Raw genomic sequence first — 24,652 nt, forward strand, 5'->3', positions numbered from 1 at the left:
CCTCTCTCGCAGCACAGTGCTGGAGCCCTGGTCGCGCTGGTCATCCATTTCACAGTCACATCCCCTCCCCCAGGCCACTGACTGCTGTCCCCACAGTGCCCTCTGCTGCTGAAACAATGCCATGGGCGCGGGGGTCACTAGGATCAGCTCCCAGCCTCTGGCTGCATCCCAGCTGTGATGCAAGAACGTGGTTTTGTCCACAGGATAAATATTTAAAATGGGGCGGGGGGAGGTCTGAGGAGAGGGTGGATCTGGCTGTTTCTGGACCCCACTTTTTCATCCTTCCTCGTCTCCCATCTTCCCATTTCTGCTCATTCTAACATCACCTTGCCATGGAGAGTTCTGCTTTTCTAGTCTGCAAGCTCCAGGTCACTGGTGTGCAAACCAGCTTGGTGCACGGGCAGCAAGTAAAAAAGGGCTTTTTTTTAAAAAAAAAAAAACTTTTTATTTATTTATTCATGAGAGACAGAGAGAGAGAGAGAGGCAGAGGGAGAAGCAGGCTCCCAAGGAGCAGGGAGCCTGATGCGGGACTTGATCCCAGAACCCTGGGATCATGACCTGAGCCGAAGGCAGACGCTTAACCATCTGAGCCACCCAGGCGCCCAAAAAGGGCTTTTCTTAAGGAAACTGTTTTTCCCCTCTCTGCTATCAGACAAGCCAATTTCAAAGTGAGCTAGTCTCTTTCTTAATGGGCCTTACTGATTTGTGCAAGAATTAGTCAGTTTCCAACATCTTGAATTTTCCTTTTTGATGCAACCGTGCTAGGCAGATGGCCATACTAAGGATACAGGACAGGCCAGGAAGGGGACCAGCTGTTGTACTAGGAGGAGGTGTCCTCACTGACTGTGACCTCAGCTTCTGCCCTCAGTCAGTTACACTTGGTGGGGTGTGCTATTTACAGCACTGCAGGGAGATTTTGAGCTATAGTACCAGAAAACCTGACTCAAGCTGACTTAATGGAAAAAGGGAACCTGTTAGCTCACGTGACTGAAGCTTCAAGAAGTAGATTAGCTTCAAGCAAAGCTTGATCCAAAGCTTTGGATCTTTGGTCCTCAAGTATGATGATAAACCATGGTTCCTTCTGAATTTCTGATTTCCCTTCAGTTTGAGAGCTTCATCCTAGGACATCCCACTGTAAAGTGAGTCACTTTGCTAGTAGGCACTTTCCAGGTTTTACAAGTTACCCCCTTGAGACCCCTTCACTGGGCTTCAAGAGGAGGACCTTACCTCCTCTTGAGGTAATGACCTTACCTCCACAAAGGTGGAGCCCACTAGGCTGGCCTCTCTCCTTCCTCTCTCTCTTTTTCTCTTTCACTCTCTCCTGAGAGTTAGTAACTAATATTGTTCATCAGGGAACTTTGCAGACAGAGGACCTGAGAGAGAGACAGAGAGTAAGACAGAGAGAGAGACATTGAGAGAGAGAGAGAGAGAGGAGGGAAGGGGTTGGGGAGAAAAAGGAGGCAGATGTGTTCCCACCACATGGACTGGGTTTCCCACTGGATTCCTAGAAATAAGATAGCTGGCTTGAAGAGTATGTACATTTAAAATTTTGATGGGAACTGTGTTATTGCTCTTTACAAACCCAGCTATCAAAATTCCACTTTTTGATACTAAAAAATAGTTTTAAACAAAAGGAAATATGCCTTATCAAAAATTTAATAAACATTTTCGTTTCTCCTAAGTATGTTGAATTTCTCCCTCTTGAATTTTACAACAAAGACCCTGGCTAAGTCTGCCATTCTTGTACTTAAAACATGACCTAGGCCAGAAGTCAGCAAGTTTTTCTATACAGGGTCAGATAGTAAATGTTTTTGGCTTTGTAGACATATAGTCTCAGTTGTAACTATCAACTCAGCCACAGTGGTAGGAAAGCAGCGGACACTATGTAATAGAATAAAACTTTATTTACAGAGACTGCATCATAATGGATTTACTCTGAGAACTATAGCTTGCTAACCCTGATCTCAGTAATTGGTCTGATAAATAACTTGGCATTCATGGTAGAAGTCTTGTTGCAAATATTGGCTGATTATTTTTTCCCTCTCTAATGTTAGCCATGGCTTCCGTGGAGCACAGATTCTAGGAAACTAATATCCAGGTAACATGTCTATTGCTATATGCACCTTATTAAGAAACGAGTGGTAAATCCTTATTGACAAAGTCACCTTATTGACAAAGACCTTATTGGTCTTCCGTCTGCATGTAAATCACTTGAGGGTTTGGCAAAAGTCTGGGTCTCCAGATCCAGACCCAAGAAATTCTATTGCCAGCATTTTAAACAATCATCCCTGATGGTTCTGGGATGCTCTGAGACACATAGGCATAGGCTTGCATCTTCGTTATATTATTTATTAGCTGCCTGATCATGGGCAAGTTGTTTTACCTCTTTGAGCCAACATTTCCTCTTCTGTCAAATGGAAACCTTGGTGAAGTTGTTAGGCTTAAAAGGACAATGCATAATTTTTAGGAAAGTTTGATTCACAAGAAAAATAAACGCATGAATATATATGAAGAATGAATATACCTCGTGCATATACATTATTATATGCTAGGTACATAATACTTTATCATCATTGTTTTCTAAACTAATGTTTTGTTTTTTTAACTCTCGGGAATGTGTAGATACAGGTATTACTGTCATTTCCTTTCTGCTGACTTCTCTTCAGGTTTTCTTACTCTTTGCCCGCCCCCATCATTTTTCCAACTGGAGATCCTGACTTCATCACAAAACAAAACCCTTAGAAGCACCCAAAAGATGGGTTTGCTTTTGAGAAATTCCATTATTTCATGCCTCTGAACACAGAAGTGGTAAATAGCATTCTACACATATTTGTTGGTTGATGGTTTTGAAATAATTTCCCCTAGAAAATGCTAAACATAAGCCCTCACCTACACACTTGAGTATGTGTCAACCACTGTGTGATTGGAGGGGCGCTGGGGCATGGTGAAGAGAGTGTTGTAGGATCTCTCCCTGCAGGCAGTCAAGAATGCATGGAAATACATTACAAATAGGAGTCTAAGTAAGTTTAAATTTACATCCAAAAGAGGCCCAGAGTGTAGTTGCTTGACAACGGGCACATAGCACAGGTAGCTTCAGGAGTTGAAGGAACATTCCCTGGGCTCAGGTCCCTGCTCCCCCATCTGCCCACAGATAGAATTGGTTTCTTCCTTCTGCCCAATGAGAAAGTCAGAAGGAAGAAGATGGAGATAGCATTGTTCAATAGTAAGAATCTTCTAGCTCTTAGTTTTTTCTGAGCTTTTATCTTGTTCTTTTGTTTTGGGCATGTTCCTCTGTCTCCTTACTTTGCTTGACTCCATGTTTCTACATTTTGGATGAAACAGCTACCTCTCTCAGTTTTGAGGGAAAACCTTAGAGTTCAACTTCATCCCAGCTCTCCCTATCTCTTGAACCGTGGTGATTGTCCAAGCAGCCTGTTTTATTTTTGATAGCTCCTGGTTGTTGAGGGTGTGCCAAGACCTGTCAGTGTCCCGAGGGAGAAGATCTCAGTCAGCCCCTAGGTTCAGGCTGGCGGGAAGCCAGGGCCAGGAAACAGGCATTCCGCGGAGAGAGGGGGTGCGTGTCAGCCACTGTTTGTGCAGTGCCCTGGGGTGGTAGGCTGCTCTCCCTGATTACTAGTCTCTGATCTTACAGAGACTGGACCTGTAACTGGAGACTGGACCCAGAAATGCACCACAAAAACAGGGGCACCAGACATGTGAAAAAGCTCCCCTCCTGGAGGTACTGCTGCTGTGGAGCGAGGCAGAGGGAGAGCACAAAAATGGTCCTCCATCTGGGAGAGAATCCCGAGAGGCCCTGCAATCTGGGCGCTTCATCAGGTTTCCCAGTTCGCTCAGTGCTTTGGGTCTCCGGGACTCGAGCCCCATTGGTTTTCAAAGCCAAGTGTTTGGGGCTTGTCTCTCAGGTGCAGTTCTTAACGGAGGGTGGGGAGTGGGGAGTGGGGCGTGCGTGATATGGGTTAGGGTCCCTTGGCTCCTCAGGGAGAAGCTCCTCACTGAGCATTGCAGTGTGGGGGTGAGAGGGGGATGCAGGGAGTTATTGTGAGGCTGCCCCTCAGTCTCTCCAACCCACTTCCATGGGGCTCTTTTCTCACTTGCTCATGTGAAGTGGCTGCTCAGCTAGTTTTCTGGTCTTTTTCAGAAGAAATTGTCCCCCATCTAGCTGTAGACTCCATGTATCTGTGGGAGGAGGGGAGTTCAGGATTTTCCTATGGCGCCATCTTGGATGGACCACTTCCTCTATCTCATGTTCTTGCTCTAGACTTAAGTTTGGTCTCTATTTCCCCTCTGCAGGAAATGCAGCTAATGGAACAGTCTCGTGCTTGTTCCAGTTCTATTGGGGGAAAAGAAGAGATTTTTCCAGCAAGAGACCATCTCTGTAAATCACCTATAAGGTGGCACTGGGATGAGTTTGTTACTCAGTTGATCACTGGGAAGCAAGTGAAGCTGGATTCTGCCCCCTGTTGAAAACCTACTCAGTGTCCCCCTTCCCAAAATAAGACAAGTCCCCATCCTACCCTCCAGGTACATAGACCAGAATGCTAAAACTCCTTTGGAAAGAATAGCTGCCTTAACAGGTAGTGCAGGGCATTTTGAAAACCCCTTGGGAAGCTCTCTATTTCATTTGGGTACCCATAGGACTTTGGCGTTGTGGTCTGACCCCACAGAGAGCAGGAGAACAACAGGAAATGGTAGCAGGAGATTCATGAAAGGCAGCCTGGGAACAGAGAGCCATGGTGAGGAGGATATTCGGGGCCCAAAGATTGTGGGCCAGAATGAGACTCACCATTGCCAGCCTTCTTCTGGGGTCCCCTATTCTTTTTCAGGTAGGTTCTGGACCTTGGGGAGATGGAAACTTAGGGTGATGAGAGAGGAAGTTTTTAAGCACAGTGGCACCTTGTTGACTTGTAAATACAAGAGGGGTCTTGGGTAACCACAAGGCACAGGGTATCTGCAAGAATGGTTCAAGTGCTCAATTGACTAGGGCTGTTTATGGGGAAGTGGTTTCCACAGTGAGAGAAGGTGAGATGTTGGTGTCATCCTGGGACCACACGTAGCTGGGTCCTTCTCATTAGAGCTCTGTAGTCACAGTTTCCCCTAGCAGAGCAGAAACTTCTGTGTGATTCCATAGCTGTTCTCACTAATAGACATGACATGCAATGATGCCATGAGTCCTGACCAGCACACCCAGTTTAAGTCGCACCCAAGTGGACAGAGCTGTATTAGCAAAGCCTGGGCTTCAGGAGTGATTGAACATGCAGGCAACCTTTCAGACACCGCTCATTCTAGAGAGATTCATCAAGGGCTCAAAACGTACAAGGCAGACAGCCTAAAGATGTGTTGGATATGGGCACTAATGCACCTAAGGAATCTTAAAGTGACCTTTGACTTTGACCTTGATAATCCATGACTAGGAATCTATTTCCTATGTAGATGAATTCAAATATGGAAAAAATATTTATACATTAGAACATTTGGTCTCCAGCGTATTGATAGCAATTTAAACTTGGACCCATTTAAATAACATATAGTATGAAAATAATGAAAAAAGTTATGGTATCTTCACTCGATTTGCTGTTAGGAAAGCTTTACAAATAATGCAATGTCATGGGAAATGCTTATGTTATGGTAAGTTAAAAAAAACAAAATGCAAATTGCTTTATCTTAATCAGGACCCACTCAGTGTGTTGGAATGTGGTCAATTTCACATATTTTTTTTTTTCGCAAATGCTATTCCCAGAAAGGAAGGGGAATAGAAGTAAGTATGAGGTGTCCCCTGTCATCTACCCCTTTGTTCGTCCAATATTAAAGGACTCTCCTCTTCTCTTCACTACGGGCAAGGTCAGTAATGTTGGCTCATTATTCTGGGAGTTTGTTCATTTTCTCGTTCCCAGTCTTCTGCTTCAGGGTCAGCGGTGCTCGTGGTAGGACTAGTTCTACCCCTCTTAGTATGTCCTGGGGTGGATATGCAGCCTTAGTTTTGGGTGGTTGTTTTGGCACATGAAGAGCTTCATGTCTCTTTAGCCTCAGATTTGAGGAATAGTCATTTATAAGGCAACAGGAAGTATACAAGTCAGCATGTTCTTAAAAATAAAGTAATTCAGGAAGATGGAAGACTAACAGTTTCTAACTCAGAGAGAGAGTTAGTGCCTTTCTGATAGTAGGAAAAGGAGTTAGTGCCTTTCGGATAGTAGGAAAAAAGTCCGCTGCAAAAGGACATATTATAGTGAACGTGTTTTTGCTGACCAACATTGCTCCTGATACCAGAAACCCACATTTCCCTTGGGAAGCCTCTCTTCCCCATAATTCTCAGGCTTTAAGATTATGTGACATTCATCCACTTCACAGATCCAGGTATGTGCCTTGATTGGCTTAAGCAAATCCATGGAACGCATCTCCATAGCCACAGTGATTGGTTAGAAATTGGGTTTCTGACTTAAGGGTCAGTCAAATCCAAAAGAACCTAGAGATTTTCTTCAATGGGGACACAGGCTCTCTGCACTGCAGACAATGAGCAAGGATTCATGTGACTCTGGAAGGTACCAGCAGCCATCCCAGGACTCTGACATGGACGGAGGTCAGGGAAGAAAACAGGATGTGGGGTCTACCATGGGCTCCTTGCCTGGAGCCAGCACCCTTCAGTCTTGGGGCCACAAGGCTCATTTATTTAGGCCTCTTTGAGTTAGGTTGGTTTGTTTGCTTTCTCCCCCTCCAAACTACCAGCATCCTGAGAAATGCAGAGACCTGTGTCTGGGCAGAGATAGAGGGTCTGTGAACAGTAACAGCCCCCGACTGAAGCATGGGATCGTCTGACCTGAAGAAGTAGGAGGAAATTTGCCAACGACCTCATTAAATAGAAGTGATATTTAAACATCAGAATTACCTGGAGCCTTGTGAAAACAGATGGCTGCGCTCCACCCCCTAAAGGGAGGAGAAGGGGGTGCTTAGGATTTGCATTTTTAATATGTTCCCAGGTGATATTCATGCTGTTGTCTCAGCACACCGCATTTGAGAACCACCCTTAGGTGGTATTGCTGCTGGTTGAACTGAGCCCTATCGTCTCTTGGTGCTAAAGGCCCTGTGCCAAGTACTAAGTCTGCAACATTGAGGAATTTGGTAGGGAAGAGTCTAAATATTGGAATATAATAGCTACTTCTTGCATTCATCAGTGAGATCCTCTAGGAGAGTTTAGCCTTACCTGAAATCGGAAACTTGGAAACAGCCTTACCTGAAATCGGAAAAGGAAACAATTCATCTTTGCTAAGAAAGCATTTTCCAACCTGCCAACTGAGAGCCAGACCTCTGGAGTCTCTAAGGGCTGTAAATGCAGAATTTTCTACTTGAAGCTAAAGTTAGTGGAAGCAGAGGCAGGGAGGTGAGAAAATGCACAGGAGAGGAAGCTGGGGTCTAACTGCACTCCTCACCCCCCACTCCCCACCTTCTGCTATGAAATGTTTATCTCTCTTACTTAACGAGGACAGTCAGCTCTGTGTGAGGGTGCAGGGAGGACGTGGCTTGGGGCGAGGATCAGTTATTCATCACTTCCCCACATTGCCCCACCTCTGCGGGGGCGATGTGGAGGCAGAGGTCTGTCATCAGCCAGCTGGGAGGTAGAGGTGGAGGGGTGGCTGCAGGACCGAGGCCTGTGCTGTGGAGCTCACATTCTCACCCCCCCAGTTAACGTGCAAAATATACGACTGGACCAGCTCTCTGCTCTCTGCTTTTAGATAACCCATGGAATTGCTCAGAAGCAGAGAGATCATAAACCTCCTATCGTGAGAAGGGTGTTGCATTGCCAAAGAAACCGTAAGACCATCCAGAAATGACCGCTGATTGCTCAACACCTAAGGCAAAGCTCGGGCTCTTAGTTCACACGGACAGGAGTAGGCAGCCCCCAGAGAAGGGCTCCTCCCCCGTGCATATCTCAGACGAGTCCAGGGAGGACATTCGCCAGGGAGGTCGACCAGAGAGCCTGACCAAGGATCTCAGCCACGTCTCGGACTCTGTAGTGCCCCATAAGCTGGCTAGCAATGCTATTTCCATGCTCTCTTTTCCAGCGCAGGGGTCCTCGTTCTATTTATGCTGTTGACAATGCTTGTGTTTAGGGAAAGCTGAACCTGGTTAAGCTTCTCCTTTGGCTTTGGGTCGCTGGACCTTGAGAAATCATTCAGTGTAAATAAGCAGATTTTCATTGTCTCAAGATGCTGGACACCAATAGAGAAGAAATGGTGACAATTTCACTGCTTCTTTGGGGACAAGGGCTGTTCCTCTCATTCTCCTTTTTTTTTTTGTTAAAGATTTTTTATTTTATTATTTATTTGACAGAGAGAGAGAGACAGCGAGAGAGGGAACACAAGCAGGGGGGAAGTGGGAGAGGGAGAAGCCGGCTTCCCGCCGAGCAGGGAGCCCGATTCAGGGCTCGATCCCAGGACCCTGGGATCATGACTTGAGCCAAAGGCAGATGCTTAATGACTGAACCACCCAGGCGCCCCTCATTCTTCTGATAGTACCTACACACTTATCATGGGTGTGAGTGGTAATGGTGTTAGGGGAATGGGGCTCCTCATAGTGGAAGGGGATTGTAAAATGTTGCCTGAGAGGAGCTGTGTGTGTGTGTGTGTGTGTGTGTGTGTGCGTGTGTGTGAGATATGAAAGTCTTGGGCAAATGACTTGTTTGTCTCATTGCCCTCCCTATATAAAAGCCACGATGGCATCAAGATTGTTATGACTGGCCATGATGAGCTCTATCTTCTGTGTCAACTCAGAATCACCAGAGAGTTATTCCAATGGATGAAGTATCACCAATCAAAGGATAGGGTCAAATAAGAAAGGCGAGGTAAGCAATGTGTCCTCGTTGAAAAACAAAAGAGAACTACAGGAAATAAATAGAAGTATCCATTACTAAAAAATAATAATCTTCATTTCCTCTAAGAAACCACAGTTAGCTACTTGACATGTATCTTGCCAAATATTTGCCCTCATAAATATATATGTATATATGGCTTTAAACAATAAAACAAAAGTAACATTATTCTATATATACAGTTCTGTAGCATGCATGTCGAGTAGATATGCTTATATTAGATGTAAGCACATACACCTTTTGCACATGATAGGATGCATAATTTCCATAGATATGTTATTCTTTTTACTGATTGCAGAATTTTCCACTGATGGGGATCTCAATCCTCTACTGACTTAATCCTTTGCTGATGGTTGTTTCTATTAGTTTGCTGTTTACAAGCCGTGCTGCAAAGAATGTCCTTGTGCCTACATATTCCTGTCCTTTAGTAGTGTTGCTACAAAATGCATTCCTAGACATGAAATCAGGGCCAGTGCTATCTAGGTCAAATACTATGTACCTTTTAATGTTTGCTTCATAGTAGCACTTTAATTGTACTCTAAAGAGTTTTATCACTACAATTCTAAACCGATTTTGGATACAAAAATTAGATTATTTTACACTAAACGAAATAATCATGGATCACAAAAATGAATACATGTTTGGTTTTGCATGAGTCTTTTGAATTTCTCTTCTGCAGAAAGGGCTCTGGCTCAGTGTACATTTCTTATAGTTAAAACTATGACTTAGCAACCCATTTATTAAGTAGCTCAGCTTTCACTGTTAACCTAGAAACAGGCTGATAGTATAAACCTACATGCTCCACACGTGAGCTGGTTGTCTTTTCCTCCTCTAACATTAGTCATTTACTTTGTGGAGCACGGATTCTACAGAAATATGGTACAATATCCCTGTTACTCTATGCAGAAAAACACTGAATTTGGAGGGGAGTGGAGAATTGTAGTATTTCCATGGTTCTCAGCTGTTAACGTGCATGGGGAACACCTGATGAGGTTGGTAGAGGTATCAATTCCCAGGTCCACACCTGAAGATTCTGATATGAGTGTCTTTTTTTTAATGATTTTATTTATTTGAGAGACAGTGAGCAAGAGGGAGCAGGGGCAGGGGCAGAGGGAGAGGAAGCAGACTCCCCAATGAGTGGGGAGCCTAACATGGGGCTCGATCCCAGGACCCTGAGATCATGACCTGAGCCGAAGGCAGATGCTTAACCGACTGAGCCACCCAGGTGCCCCTCTGATGTGAATGTCTTAAACAATCCTGGCTTGTGATTTGGGGACAGCTGGATGGTGTTTTGGGACATAACTTTGCTAGTGTTTATGAGTGAGTCTGTAGTTATATCAAAGTCTAGTTTTGCAACTCAGCCGTACCATGTACTTGCTGTGTGCTCTTGGCCAAGTTGCTTAACCTCTCTGAGCCCGGTTAAAGTTTACTCTTGTATCACATGAGGATATTAATAGTATTTAAACTGTACTGTTTCATTGTGAGGATCAAAGGACCCTGCTTAAAAAGCACTCAACCTGGAGTAGGTCTCGAGTATCTTAGTGATTGTTATTAAGAAATCATGATTTATGGTAAATATGCACTATGAATACTCTTCTTAAATATCCATTGGCATAGTGAATTTTCCTACAGCATGTATATTATGATTTGATTTATGAAACATTCATAATTTCAGTGATCCAGAAATCCGAATTTCCCTCCATTTCACATCTGCCTATTTTTTGCCCATTAGTCCTTTCGGCCAGCGATTCTGACTTTCTGGACAAACAAAACCAAACTCAAAGCCAGTTCCCTTTTGAAAAGACCATCTTTATTATTTCTCGGGGCTGGACACGGCACTGAACAGAAACATCCGATACACATATGTCAGTCTGGTAGCTCGGGTGCCACTTCTGCTTAGAATAAACTAAGACTAAATAAACTAGGTCACGCAATTGTCATCAATCACAGTGCAAGTGAAGGGAGAAGGGGAGGGTGGTGAGGAAGGTATTTTGGGGTCTCTCGGAGCGAACGGTCCCAGAACATGACATTGAAAATAAATAAGAAAAATTAAATAGCATAAATAAGTTGGAATTTAAGTTAGAGTCCCAGAGTGTGGCTGTTTGGCAACAACCCGCACGCAGGAGAGGTAGCTGTGGAGGTTGCAGAGGTGTTTCCAAGGCTGGGACCTCTGCTCCCCAGGCAGCCCACTGAGGTCACTGGGTTCTCAAAGCCTCCAGGCCACTCAGGCGTTCAGCTCCAGGTCGGTCACGTACTCCTGGACCCAGGCCTCACTGGGGTTGGCACAGGCCTGGCGGCCTTTTCTGGTCTGGAAGCTGCCGAGAGGGGTGGAAAAATTATATACTGAGGGATCCAGCAAGAGAATTCTGGACCCACGCACCCCACTCTCTGTCCTGGGCAGCTGAGGGCATGAGCACGTTCTCAGGGACCCTCTGCCCATCTCAGTCTAGAGAACGGCTCTCACTGGCTCAGGCCCCCCTCTCCCGCCCCGCCCGAGGGGATCCTGCTGCCACCTCCTTTCTCCCTCCCTTCCCTCTGCGCTGGGCCAATCCTTCCTGACTTTGCAAGCCCCCAGCCAGGTCAGGTTAGACCTCAGAGACGGAGGGCTGTGCCGTTCCAGGATGGTGCCCCTGGCCACTCTATGCCCCCGCTCCAGACCCTCCCTGTCTCCCCCAGAGGTGGGCAAGAAGACTGGCACTTACATCACACCAGGCTTGGAGCACTGGCTGCTGGTCTCAAAGTAGTCGACTATGAACTTGCGTGTAATCTGCTTGGAGACATAGGAGAAGCAGCAGGCTGTTGGGGTGTCAGCACCAACTGTGGAGGAAGAGCGAGAATGAGCCCGAGTCACAGTTCAGAAGGAAAAGTGAGATCTGAGATTGGATCCCTGGGAGGGTGAGGAAGCCTCGGAGGAAAACAGCTTTGCTCCGGGTGCGGGCTGGGGGACAGGGTCACTGGAAGGCCCTGGGCGTCTTTGCCTAGAAATATGCCTGTCTCTGTTCTGGCTTTTGTCTGTGTCCTTCTTTCTCCTTGACTCTTTGTGGTGGGCTGTCTTTCTTGATATGATCCAAACATCCAAGCAGACTGCTCTTACCTCTCTCTGGAAAATTTGCGTGGTTCAAGAAGTCATACCCCAGCAAAAGAGAAACCTTGGACATCTCTCTGACGACATCCAAGGCACAGAGTGCTGGGGGGACCTCGGGTGAGTGAGGGGGAGAATGACCCCATCGGGAAGTCACCAGGCTTGGATCCTGCCTCTTGCAAACTCATTTGCTTAGGGTCTCTATTTTGCCATCTGTAAAATGGAACTCCAACTCCCCTACCTCCCCCTGGCTCTCAGATCTGGGGACAGGGATAGCGAAGACTCCTTTATAAAGACCAAAGTAGGAGTCTTGAAGAGAAAAGCCATGATGTTTTCGAGCCCTTTGAGAAGCACCCCATTTTCTCTTGGGGGCTCCCAAGGCCACAAGACAGAAATAGGTGTGGTCCACAGACTGCAGAGGACAGGGAGTGGGGACAGCTGTGGCGACAACAGAGACTCACATGGTGCAGAGAAGACCTGGCTGCAGAGGGCCATGGCGCAGAGGAGGACGGCGAGGGCAGCCCCGGGGACCTTCATGATGCTGAGCAGTGCACGGCGTGTGGGCTCGTTTGTCCGCAGAGGTGGGCCTGGGCTCTCACTGCTGCCTGCGTCCTTCTGGAGGGCGAACAGATCTCCCCTGCTCTTTATAGGCAGCCCGGGTGGAAAGGGAAATGGAAAGGGGGTGTGGAGGGAAATTTTTAAGCACAGTGGTGTCATCACGCTGAGTGTTGCACAACTCGGGGTCCTAGGGGACCACAAAGGGTTCAGGATATCCAAGAATAGCTTCTCTGAGCTCTAAGTTTCAGCCCGAAACTCATGACTTGTTCTGGTTTCTTGTGAGGAAATGGTTTCCCCCGTGAGCAGGAGGAGAGGGGTATGTGTTGACACAAGTCTATTCTTAGCCAGGCTCTTCCCATAAGAACTGATGTATACATGAACTTGCCAGCCCTGTCCTTCCCACAGAGCTGCGACTTCTGTGCTTCCTGAGCTGTTCCAGCCATGCGGACGGGGTAGATGGCGTGATGCAGAGGGTGCCGCACACCTGCCTTGGACGCGAGGAACTGAACTGGTGAATTCTCGCTGGGGGACTTGGAAGCATGAGATCACAGTTCCATTGTTCTTCCTGTCGTCAGACAGTCACCGGGTGACTAGAGGCTCTGGGTTAACACTAGATGAGGATCTGAAAGATACATTCGATGTGGGTCTTAATATGTCAGGAGCCTAAAAATATTTATATTTTTTCTAGGAAGAAGTTCTAAAGAAACTTTTCTAGGAAGACGTTCAAAAGAAACAAACCCAAACACGGAGGCATCTTTAAATATAAAGATATCTGACTCAGCATCATTTACGATTCTAAAATAAGAAAACCTAAATTCTCCTCTATTAGGGAAGGATAAAGGAAATGCTAGATTGTTCACTTCATTCGTTAGACTGAATGAAGTGAAATAGCATAAATATATCATAACATCAGTTATAAAAAGGTAAGATGAAAAATTGTACAAGATGAAGAATTATACAAATATATGTATGTATATGTATCCACACATGTATGGCAAATATTATAACCATATATATATATATATATATATGGGATATATATATGCAAACACTAGGCACGGAGAAATAAAAAGCACTGGGAATAAATGTCCCAAAGCATCAATAGTAGCTGCATTTGTGTCTATGGTCTTTGGGTGATTAATTTTTTTGTTTTCCCCTTTTTCTCAATTTTTTTTCTTAAGTGAGAATGTATTACCTTCCTGGTCAGCCTACCAATTTATGAACACATTTGTTTTAAAACATTTACAACATCACCATTTGGAAAGTAGTTGTTATCAATTGTCTAGTTTGAAAGAAATTTTTGATATGCTAAAAGTTCTGTCCAATGGCCTTTGTTAACATGAAGCTTTGATTTCCATTTCTCTGAACTCTTTTAAGGAACCTGTGTGATATTTACATAAATAGTGACAAATTCAAAGCCGTTTTCTTGTTCTTTTCAATTCATAATTTCAGTGGTGTGAAAGGGTCTCCTTTTAGCCAGATTTACATATTTCTTCTCTTCTATCTTTTATTATTTTATTATCACATAACTAATAAACCTAATCACACTTGGCCTTTGTCCTCCAGATGCTCTCAGTCTGATAGGGGCAGGTAGAGTATATAAACAGGTAACCACAGAACTTAGCAGAAAGTCCCCAAGGTTCCTAGGAGAAAAATTAATGGAGGCTCACGGCACCAGGAGGAGGCAGAAATGACCTGCCTCAGGAGGATCTGGGGAAGGCTTCACGGAAGGGATGGAACTTTTCTTGGGTCTTGAAAGGTACACGGGATTCGAACACATATAAATGGCGGGGGGCGGGGGTTGGCAGTAGAGGTCCCAGCTGGTGCAGTCACGGGTGTGGACTTGCCAGTTCAGAGGGAGGAGCGAGTAATTCAATGTAGCTGCACTGTGGTGGAGCAAACAGGGATGAGGAAGCTAAACTGGGGCCAAACCAGAAGGGGCTAGAACAATGGTGGAAATAAGACTTGAGCAAAGTGAGGTCACACCTTAGGAATTCTGTCCTTCCTATGTCTGTAGGGTTCCTGCCTAAAACGCATGGGCTCTCAGCATGCCTGGGTGGCTCAGTGGCTTAAGCGTCTGCCTTCAGCTCAGGTCATGATCCCAGGGTCCTGGGATGGAGCCCCCCTCATCAGGATCCCTGTTCAGAGGGGAGCCTGCTTCACCCTCTGCCTGCAGCTCCCCCTGCTTGTGCTCTCTCTCTGACAAACAAATACATAAAATCTTGGCGAAACAAACAAACAAAACAACCACATGGGCTCTCTTTACATCTCTCTTTACATGAGATCACAGTTCCATTGTTCTTCCTGTCGTCAGACAGTCACCGGGTGACTAGAGGCTCTGGGTTAACACTAGATGAGGATCTGAAAGATACATTCGATGTGGGTGTTAATATGTCAGGAACCTAAAATTATTTATACCCTGTAGCCTAGAAAATGCATTTCTAGGAAGGATTGCTAATCACAGGATTGCTAATGCTGGTCCTGAGAGAGGCAAAGGCAAGATCAAGGACAATGGCAGGTTACGCTGAGGCTTCAGCATCTAAGTGTCTTGCCTTGTTACTGTTAACTCCAAAAAAGGAGTCTATCACTTGTTTCAGTGGAAACTCTAGATCACATAGAGTGCCTCCTCTGCCCGCCCCCTCTTCCCCAGCCTGCAGCTGACACCCTGAACTGCACTCTCTCATTCACTTCTTGGGGAACCCCCTTCAAACTTGTGATTCAGTTTTTGAGAGTTGGATGCTATGAGTTGGGAGGGCCAGAAGAAGGAACTGGAAACTGCTGAGTCAACCCCTTTCCTGATATTGGACCTTCCTATCCATCTCTATAATTACAGTACCGGCCACATTGCGTTGTAATTAGTCACTTATGCAATTTTCTCTCCAAAAATTTAGACCATGTCCTGATAATTTTAAATCAAATTCATATCATGTGTTATTGGTTAATTTAAACCAAACGCTAGCACATGATGACTGTAACATGATGAATTGTCTGATGTCGTATCTATTCCTTATATTTTTGTTCTTTTTATTAAAGGTGCTTTACTGAATATAAAATTTTATCTTAGTGCTTATATATTTGTAAGTCTTTCCATGTCAACCCCCAAATCAGAAAATAGCCCTTTGTCATATGTGCTTTTACTGGATCGGAAAATAACATACTTGTATACAAAGTATGTGCTTAATGTGTGTATGTTGAATGAATAACATAAGGGGGCCTTCAGATGGTTGAGTTGGTTGAGTGGGTCTTAGAAATTTCCTAGGTGGTAAATTGATGTTCCCAGGAAAAGTGACTTTCCCGGGATCACACAGATGTCGTTTTATGTTTCACTGTCTGTTATTTGGCAGGTTATCTCCAATGATAACCCTAATGCCTGACACATAGTTGAACTTAATAAATACTTGGTGAAGGAATGAATGAATAAATCACTGACTTGACTAACAGTGTGTGTTATGCCCAAAGTCTCACTATGGAGTTGACATACTAACAGGAAGGAAAGAATCAGAAAGATGCTGGTGTCGAGGTCTTGATCTTTGGTGGAGCACCCAAAACCTCTTGGATGGTGATGACAGAAAGTAGCTAACAGACTGCATGGTGGATCTTTCAGTTTGGAGGGGCTTAATTTGTGTCCTCGCTTCCTGGCTCATTCCAGCCTCTTTGAGGTCCCACCCCAGCCCAATAGAGCATCCTAGTGATGAGTGCAGGGAATTTTGGCTGAACAATTCATGTTCTGCAACATCACTGCCTTGTCCTGCGCTGCTCACCTCCTCACTGCTTCCCATGCTCTAGGCCTGCTGGATTGGTTTCCTCCCAGTTTCTGGCTCTGTGGCTCTGCTTCCCGGGGCATCATCGGTCCTAGCTCACTCCCTTCAGCAGCAGGGGCTCCATGGACAGGCTCGCTGGTAATGACAACCTGTTTGACCCAAGACCCTTTTTTCAGGCATGGTCCCATCTTTCAGGTAGGCAGAAACTGTATCCCGGAGGCCCCTTTCTAGCATCCTAGAGAGACAATGTCTCACTGATGCAGCCCCTTCTTCCTACAGCCAGGCCCTTTGCGATCTTGGATTCTTCTTGTCATTCTCCTCTGGACATATTAAATGTGTAATACATTAGGGAATACCTTTGGTATTGGATTAGATCCATCCCTTTGCCCCTGCTCCCCCTTCTATGTTCTCCGCTCAATAAAAAGCATCCCCACCTATGAAGCTTCCAAGCCAGAAATCTGGGAATCACCCTTGACTCCTCCCTCCCCCTCATCTGCATCTATTGTATATTTGAAATGAAGTATATCTACTTCTCACTGTTCCCACTGCCACGGTCTTAGGTCAGGCCCTCATCATTTCTTGCCAGGACGGCTGTAGAAGAGTGTCCTGTCAACTGTTTTTCCTTCCAGTTTTGCTCTCTTCAATCTGCCGCATCGCATGGCAACCGAAGTGATTTTGCTAAAGCTCAAATCAGTCTCTCTCTCTCTCTCTCTCTCTCTCTCTGTTTAAAATATTTCAAATACCCTGCATGGTTTCCAGCATGAAATGGAAGCTTCCCCTCTGTGACCTGACTCCCGGCTCCCTCCTTGGTCTGTTTCTTGCCACTTTCAGACTTCCTGGAAACTTAGACTCAGCCCTCTGAACGACATGTAATTCCTTGAAAGTGCAGGCGTCTCCTCTGCTTTCTATGAATGAGGTGTCAGCTCATCCTTCCTGGAGATCACAGGGCAGAGTGAATTCCTATAAGCACAGGTACGTCCCATGATACCTGTGGAGATTTAGGACCAATAAGGAAAGCCACTCTTTAATTAATTCCCTTCATTTTCTAAGGAAAAGGGAAACCCATGGATTCTACTGTTCAAAGACATGCAGAATGCTGGGCGCCTGGGTGGCTCAGTTGGTTAAGCGCCTGCCTTCGGCTCAGGTCATGATCCTGGAGTCCTGGGATCGAGTTCTGCATCAGGCTCCCTGCTCAGTGGGGAGTCTGCTCCTCCCTCTCCCGCTTCCCCCTCTTGTGCTCTCTCTCTCTCAAATAAATAAATAAAATCTTAAAAAAAAAAAAAGACATGCAGAATGCAAAACTGAAAGACATTTTACATCATAATAACAGAACTTTGGTTTTTAAGCTTTTTTTAACATAAATTTGTAGTAAGCACATTTCCCTTTTCTGATTTACTTGTGCTCTGGAGCCAGACCTCCTTGATGTCATTTCCAAATCTAACATGTAATAGCTGTGTGTTCTTCTGTAGGTTACTTACCTCTCTGTGCTTCAGTTTCCTTGTGTGTGAAAGGGGATAATAGTATCTGCCTCAGAACACCCCCAGGAGGATAAAATACATTAGCATCTATGAAAGGCTTTGGATATTACTGGCTCCTGTAAGAGCTATGTTAGTGTTAGTTACTATTGTCATTATTACTGAAATATTCCAGTTAATCTATTTCGTGTATTAAAAAAAGCACAGGTCTCTTGTTCTTTGCCTGATTAATCCCAGCCCTATACTCTTCACCTGGCTAATCATTCTTCAGATCTCAGCTAAATTTATAATAGAGAAAAGTTAGAACAACTCAAATGGGCTGACCTCAGCAACAGAATGGTTAATGATAAAATTTTTAACAAAATTTTGGTATATCCATGCAATGAAATACCATGCATGCTAATTTCGAGTAACTTCTATGTTTTGAATGACATGAAAGAATATAAAGTAACAAAAATAAGATATACTAGTTCAAGAAAGAAGAGTAAGTGACAATAGTAAAATACAAAACCACGTACAGAAACCTGGGTCATTTTTATTTTCTTATTTATGCTTTCCTATGTTTTCTAATTTTTGTAGAGTGGTGATGTCTATTTTCTATGAAAAAAAAAAAAACAAACCCAGAACTCAGGCATTACTTTTTTTGACATTTCACCACCACCTTCCAAAGCAGGTATCCCCAATGCCTGAAACAGTGCCCAGAATATAGTAGACACTCAATAAAGTTTTATTGAATTATTTTTCTTCTCTTGTTGGATATTCTCTGTGACCAAACAGGAAAGAGCTTGAAACAGGTATAAAAGCACTAAAAAGCACTGTTGGAAGGCAGAAAGATGCTTCCTAAAGAATACTGAAAGTTTTCCAAACACTGGTGAGGCTTTAACCTTCTCTCAGGAATTTAACATCCCTAAAGTCACTGACCTCCACCCTTGACCGCAAAGAGCAGGCTGTGGTGAGTGATGAAGACCCATTTCCTCTTTAAGAAGAGTGAGGCTGCTGGCTTGAGGAGTGGAGTGATTGTCTCTGATGAACTGCTTCACTCACATCCCTGTCCTACAGACTCCATCCTGAACCCCGACACTTTGGATAATGATGTACTTTTTCTTCAATCTATAATCCAGTTTCTGCTCCCATTTCCCCCAAGTGACTTGGCTATCACATTGGCAAGACCAAAGGATTTATCTGTATTGGTTTCTTATCTTGGCGAGGTGACCATCCACCTAGCTTACTTGGGCTTTCCAATCTCAATATTTGCTCACAAGGACTTCTCTACTTTTGGGCATTCCACATCCTAGAGGCTAGTGCTCTTGGCCCTGACACCCAGTGGTCTCCCCAATGCCCATGCATCTCAGTACTCTCCTTCTAGGGGCTCACAGAATGTCAGGATTGATGACGTCTGTTTCCTGCCCCTCCGCAGCTTTGTACTCTCTTTGGAAAGTCTGGTACCTTCTGAGACTTCCTACATGCGCAATCTCAGAGGGTCACACCTGTAAAGGAAGTTTGGTTATCTCTGACCCAGGAGTTGGAAGATTTTGGTTATTGACCCACATCCTGTGTGACCTTGATGAAGTCTTTGAACTTCTCTGAGTTTGTATTCCTAATCTGTATAATGGCAAAACAGATCAGGATCAAATAAAACCATGGATGAGGAGATGCTGGGGGAAATCAAAAGTATCAGGACCTTTGCAAGGTCCTATTACTGCTGTGGCTAGTGGTCCCGCTTGCAGCCCTGGGAAGTGGGAGCACAAAATGAGAAAAGAGATGTGAAAGCGCCCAAAATGGAATTATGAGCACAGTGCTAGTCAAGGGTATAAAAGGGGAAACCTCTATGTTACCACGAGTGAGGGGAAGTGACGGGCTTCCCTGCTCAGGAGTGAGGAGGTGACCACAGAGACCTGTGGGACCATGGTTGACTCTTGCTGCCACTTCTCACAACCCTGAGCTGGAAAGAGTTGAGTCTAGAATAGTATCCTTGATGATAAAACTACTGGGTATGTGGGTGGAGGGCAGAAGAAAGAAGAGAATTGGTCATCGAGGGTGGGGAATCACATTTTGGATAGAGTTTTTCAAAATGATCAGTTTATTCTTACTTCATTTAGCTAAATGGAGTTCACACCCTGAGTCCATGTTACCCGTCACCTCCCCTCCCATTAAAACTGGTAGTTGGGCTGCCTCTGCACACCTATTAAGCAAGTGTTTATTAGATACCTACTGTGTACACAGAGATAAGCATAATATGGTTTCTGCATCAAGGAGCTCCTTTTTTAGTGAAAGAGACAACCAAATATGTTATAGGTGATACGATGGAGGGAGCTCTGGGGGGGGGGGGGGCTGTAGGAGCATAGAGGGAGATACAGAATTCAGTTGGAAGAGAGGTTGGGGAAGGTTTTTAAAGATGAACGATTTTTTTTTTGTTGTGTCTTCAAAAGGAATTTGTTCTCATTCTCTATCGACTATTACTTAGAAATAGCCTCAGTGTATAAATCTCAGAGGCCACTGACTCAGCTTAACATATTGATATAAGCCTTTATACTTTTGGTGTGGAATTTCACTGGTGTGAACACAGCATTTTTGCTGGGACCTTCACAAACAAAACATTTTACCTCCATGAGCCAAAGATCAAATCAAGGCTAGGAAGCCAAAGTCAACAGTCAAACTTATTGTGTGGCTCAATGCAGACTAATTATCCATTCTTATCTATCATCATTGTCCCATTGTTCCAGAGCAGACACATTCATAATCTCTCCACAGCTTGAAGATCAGCACACCCCACTCATTTAGACAGAGGACTCCATGTCACGTGTTCCTTATTAGTGAACAGTGGAGTTTAGACTTGACTGGGGACCATTCATTGACAGCTAAGAGATGGACTTCTCCACCCTTTGGGCTCTCTGACATTTTGTTTCTACCTCTAATGTGACACTTATCTTATTCCATCTCATGGCATTGTTATTTCTGTTACCGTCAACACCATCACTAGACTAAGAACTCTTTGAGTGCAAATTTGGGGCTTCATTCAGCTCTGTCTGCCCTGACAAACAGCAGATGATTACTCAATTGAGTTGAATGGAAATGCCATGAATAACAAAGTCCGTAGATTTGGGGGAATGTAAGACATATCCTCCTTCCCTTAAAGCAAGGTGCTTGATGCATGAACATGAAACTTCCTCAACCAGGAGAGACCATGAGAGATACTAGCATATGTGATACAAGGGATTGCAGAAATTTAGAGCTGGAGATAGAGGTCCATGTAAAGATTGGAACATTTGAAGCAAGACTTGCACAAAAAAAAAAAAAAAAAAAGGACAAAGAGAGGATGGAGGAGAGAAGTAGAGTTTGTGCGTATGTAGGTGGTGGTGGTTGGGGAGTGACGAGGTAGGATAACATTGAACTTTATTTAGTAGCCCCAAAGTACTCCAAAATGCTGCCCTGATTCCTCCTAGCCCACATTTCTATAGCACCCAGGGGGCCTGGCTCTCCCCTTTCTCCTCTTCATTCTTCTTTCTCGGGGCAGAGGCAGGTAACCATGTGAGGCTGGGGGTGAGCAGATGGGTCAGCGTGGGTGAGCTGACAGTGGCTAGAGATCTTGATCCAACCACTCTAACTGCCCCACGTGTCCCACTCTATGCACTACTGTATTCCTGGTCTTTGTAAACTTCAGGTGGTCACCCACAGGTCAACAGCAGCTTCCCAACCAGGCAGAGCTTTCCATGAATGCAAGGAATTCCCTACGGATGGCTGGGCAACTACCATGTGCTCAGATTACACATTTTATCCATAACGTGGATAAGCTCATTGCTAGGTATATCCCATCCCATTTTTACACTAGAGGAACATTCTTTATTTGGGTCTTCCAAACTTGATTCTTCCTGAGCTTTTTCTCCTTTTCTATTATGAGTCAAGTAAACATACTGAAATCTTTATTTCTTTTCTGTTCCCTTCTTGTTTGAGAACAGACTGACCCAAACTCCTTTCCTGATTTCAGCCCTAATAAGATGGGTCTTTGTGTGTGTTATTGGCCCTAGTGGCCAACATTTTCTCTCTTTGTGGTCACATTCTCTATTTGTACTGGAGGCAATGGGGTGGGAAAAAAAAACAGATTTTAGCATCAGATGAATCTCAGTTCAAATCTTGGCACTGCCACCTAACAGCCGTGTGGCCTGGAGATAGTGAATCTTGCTGTGTGATCCTCATGGCCCCAGGGGAAGAATCCCAGTCCTGCTCAGGGGTATGGTAGGGTTCAATGCCATGTGTATGTGGCAGCTTGCCCAGTGCCTGGCCCCTCATAAATCTCCAAGAGGTAGAAGTTGTAAATGTTCCTGAGCTGCCCTGCTGGGTCCTCTGCACATGCAATGCTGGACTCTCTCTTTACGTCCAAGAAAATGTACGGGGCACCAAGGTCACTCAGTTCAGCAGAAGGAGTCCCAGAAATGGGACATGGAGTCCTGGCCACCCCTTCCTGCTTAAGGCCAGGCAGCCCTGGAAAGACTGATGCGAAGCCCCCAGCTTCTGGAGGCGCCAACCACCGAGAGCAGCACAGTCCTCATCTACAAGCCTCTCTGGCAGGTGTGAATGTTTCATCCTTCCTCTTGGGTTTGCAACTCTCTCCACAGTCTTGATCACTGCCTTTGGTGTACCACTTCCCTCTATGGTGCGGCCCACTTCTCCACTGCCCCCCTCCTCTGTGATGACATGGCCCTGAGGAAGAGAAGCTGTGAAGGGCTTCTCACTGTCAGCTAGCTTTAGTTTCCGTATTGGCACCATGACATCATCTCTACCCTGGAAATTCCATTTGCCCTCCTGTGCCTCCAACTCTGTCCGAGGCCTCAGGGTTCCTATAAAGAGGGGTTCCCAAATCAGTTTCAGCACAGAACACAGTCGGGTTCTGAAGCTTCTGGGCTCTGCAGTCTCAGCTCCAGGAAAGCCTCTCCACTGCCAAGACCATGAAGCTGTGTGTGACTGTCCTTCCTCTCCTTGTGCTCATGGCTGCCTTCTGCTCCCCGGCGCTCTCAGCACCAAGTAAGTCCGCTCTTCCAGCCGCTAACTTCTAGAGTCATGGTGTAGGCAGTGCTGACTTTTCTAGTTGGGGCTGATCTAACAGTGAATCTAGGGATTGGACAGAAGGGAGACAGGAAGATTTCCAAGTAGCCTGCTCTTAAATGTAGAATCTAGTAGACATTCAGTAATGACTAGTCAAGTTCCTGTTTTCTTAAGAAATGGCAACCAGTAGACTCATTTAAGCCAGTTCCTGACTCTTTCTGTGCCTTGGTTTCCCCATCTGTAAAATGGAGGGAGTTAGACACATGCCCTGAGACTCAGTCCAGCTCCAATCTTCTAGAATTCTTTCATGGCTTTCTCTTATGGTCTTCTATTCAGAATAATACTCCTACTTAGGGTGAGTGGGATTGGATACAAGGGACCATATTTTGGGATCTGGTCGTCCTACAGAAATGGTCACTGAATATCTATGATTAGAAGCCAAAATTAACAGGTTGTAGAGCTTCTATCTCACCCCTGCCTTTCTTTCCAGTGGGCTCAGACCCTCCCACCGCCTGCTGCTTTTCTTACACCCTGAGGCAGCTCCCTCGCAACTTTGTGACCGATTACTTCGAGACCAGCAGCCTCTGCTCCCAGCCAGCCGTGGTGTGAGTATCAAGCCTGGGGCTGCTCTATGAGGCAAGGGTGAGGGCAGGATTAGAAAAGGGGCCCTCTGGGGGAAGATGGAACCAAGCAGTAGGGAGGCAAGTCTCAGGGCTGAAGCCCTTCCAGAAGTCAGTGAGGATCAAGTCATGAAGTCACCTGGAGTCCAGAGGGGGCTGGGTAGGATCCAAGGGAGAGGAAGGGGGTTTCTGGGAGAGGAAGTTAGCCAGAAGCCAGGAAACCAGGGAAAGTAAAAAGGATGACAGGAGATGTGGGCTGATTTCCTAAACCATGCTTAGAAACACACACAGAAACGTCATTGCTAGGGGCAACAGAGAATGAGTAGGGTGATGTACCCATATTGATTGCAAAACTCATTTGTTCCTAATCTGGGCAACACAGGAGGTGGAGCTAAATCCAGAGTAGATGTTATAAGGAGTCCTGTTCTAGCACCAGCCCAGGAAGGGTTTCCCCATCTATTAGAGCTGTCCAACGTGAACCATGGTCAAGCAGAGGAAGATACATAGCTTCCACAGGCAAGGTTCCATGGGATTCTAATCTGTCCATTCCTTGTCCCACAGATTCCAAACCAAAAGGGGCAGACAAGTGTGTGCTAACCCCAGTGAGCCCTGGGTCCAGGAATACATGAATGATCTGGAACTGAACTGAGCTGCTCCAGCTCCAGGTGCAGGAGGTCTCCAGGGAACGTCACCTGAGCCCGACGCTTCTCACGAGACGCACCTTCTCCACACTCGTGACTCTTCTTAGTAGCCCATTCCTTCTCTTAATTTAATCTTATTTTGTGCTGTGTTATTGTATTTGGAGTTATTTCTATTATTTGTTTTGTCAAAGCACACTTGTCCCCCATGGGGATAGTCGACCATCACTGTTTCTCTGCTACTGTAGATGTATGGATGATGCAACTGATTCCATATGTTTTCAAAATAAAACTTCTTAAAAGTTGTAGACAATTTCTTTGCATTTTAATTTGATTGGGGTTGAAGGGGATTGCCTTGTATTATGACTGGGACAAACTACCGTTTCCAAACACAATAAGAACGAGCAATTATGGAGTGCTTACTATGGGCTAATATGTCTAAAGACATGATCTCACTTAACATTTTCAATGGGATTTTAACACCCTTCTAAAGTCCCTACTGGTTATCTCCAATTTTACAGAGGAGGAAACAGAGGCAGAGATGTGACATGCCTTGCTAAGGCTTGTAGGTCTGCTGGGGGAGCATCATGAAAGGAT

General features: G+C 45.2%; 2 protein-coding genes across 2 annotated transcripts; one reads left to right on the forward strand and one right to left on the reverse strand.

The window, feature by feature from the left end:
- Window positions 1–10,669: 10,669 nt before the first annotated feature.
- CCL3L3 (C-C motif chemokine ligand 3 like 3) lies at window positions 10,670–12,622 on the reverse strand. The gene is made up of 3 exons (XM_027568399.2): window positions 12,425–12,622; window positions 11,584–11,698; window positions 10,670–11,196 (listed from the first exon to the last, which is right to left on the reverse strand). The coding sequence occupies exons 1-3, from the start codon at window positions 12,498–12,500 to the stop codon at window positions 11,106–11,108; spliced, it is 282 nt and encodes a 93-aa protein (XP_027424200.1). The 5' UTR covers window positions 12,501–12,622; the 3' UTR covers window positions 10,670–11,105.
- Window positions 12,623–22,515: 9,893 nt separating this feature from the next.
- On the forward strand, window positions 22,516–24,368 carry LOC113908218 (C-C motif chemokine 4). The gene is made up of 3 exons (XM_027568400.2): window positions 22,516–22,776; window positions 23,288–23,402; window positions 23,979–24,368. The coding sequence occupies exons 1-3, from the start codon at window positions 22,701–22,703 to the stop codon at window positions 24,064–24,066; spliced, it is 279 nt and encodes a 92-aa protein (XP_027424201.1). The 5' UTR covers window positions 22,516–22,700; the 3' UTR covers window positions 24,067–24,368.
- Window positions 24,369–24,652: the final 284 nt, after the last annotated feature.

This window comes from Zalophus californianus, chromosome 16 (genome assembly GCF_009762305.2).
Source record: "Zalophus californianus isolate mZalCal1 chromosome 16, mZalCal1.pri.v2, whole genome shotgun sequence".
Classification (NCBI taxonomy): Eukaryota; Metazoa; Chordata; class Mammalia; order Carnivora; family Otariidae; genus Zalophus; species Zalophus californianus.

Bases quoted from the DNA above. Each gene is read 5' to 3' on its own strand.
- LOC113908218 (XM_027568400.2), top strand. From the start codon at position 22,701: ATGAAGCTGTGTGTGACTGTCCTTCCTCTCCTTGTGCTCATGGCTGCC. The intron at 22,777-23,287 runs GTAAGTCCGCTC...CTTTCTTTCCAG, and splicing joins CCCGGCGCTCTCAGCACCAA to TGGGCTCAGACCCTCCCACC. The intron at 23,403-23,978 runs GTGAGTATCAAG...CTTGTCCCACAG, and splicing joins TGCTCCCAGCCAGCCGTGGT to ATTCCAAACCAAAAGGGGCA.
- CCL3L3 (XM_027568399.2), bottom strand. From the start codon at position 12,500: ATGAAGGTCCCCGGGGCTGCCCTCGCCGTCCTCCTCTGCGCCATGGCC. The intron at 11,699-12,424 runs GTGAGTCTCTGT...CTTCCTCCACAG, and splicing joins CCAGGTCTTCTCTGCACCAT to TTGGTGCTGACACCCCAACA. The intron at 11,197-11,583 runs GTAAGTGCCAGT...CCCTCTCGGCAG, and splicing joins TGCTCCAAGCCTGGTGTGAT to CTTCCAGACCAGAAAAGGCC.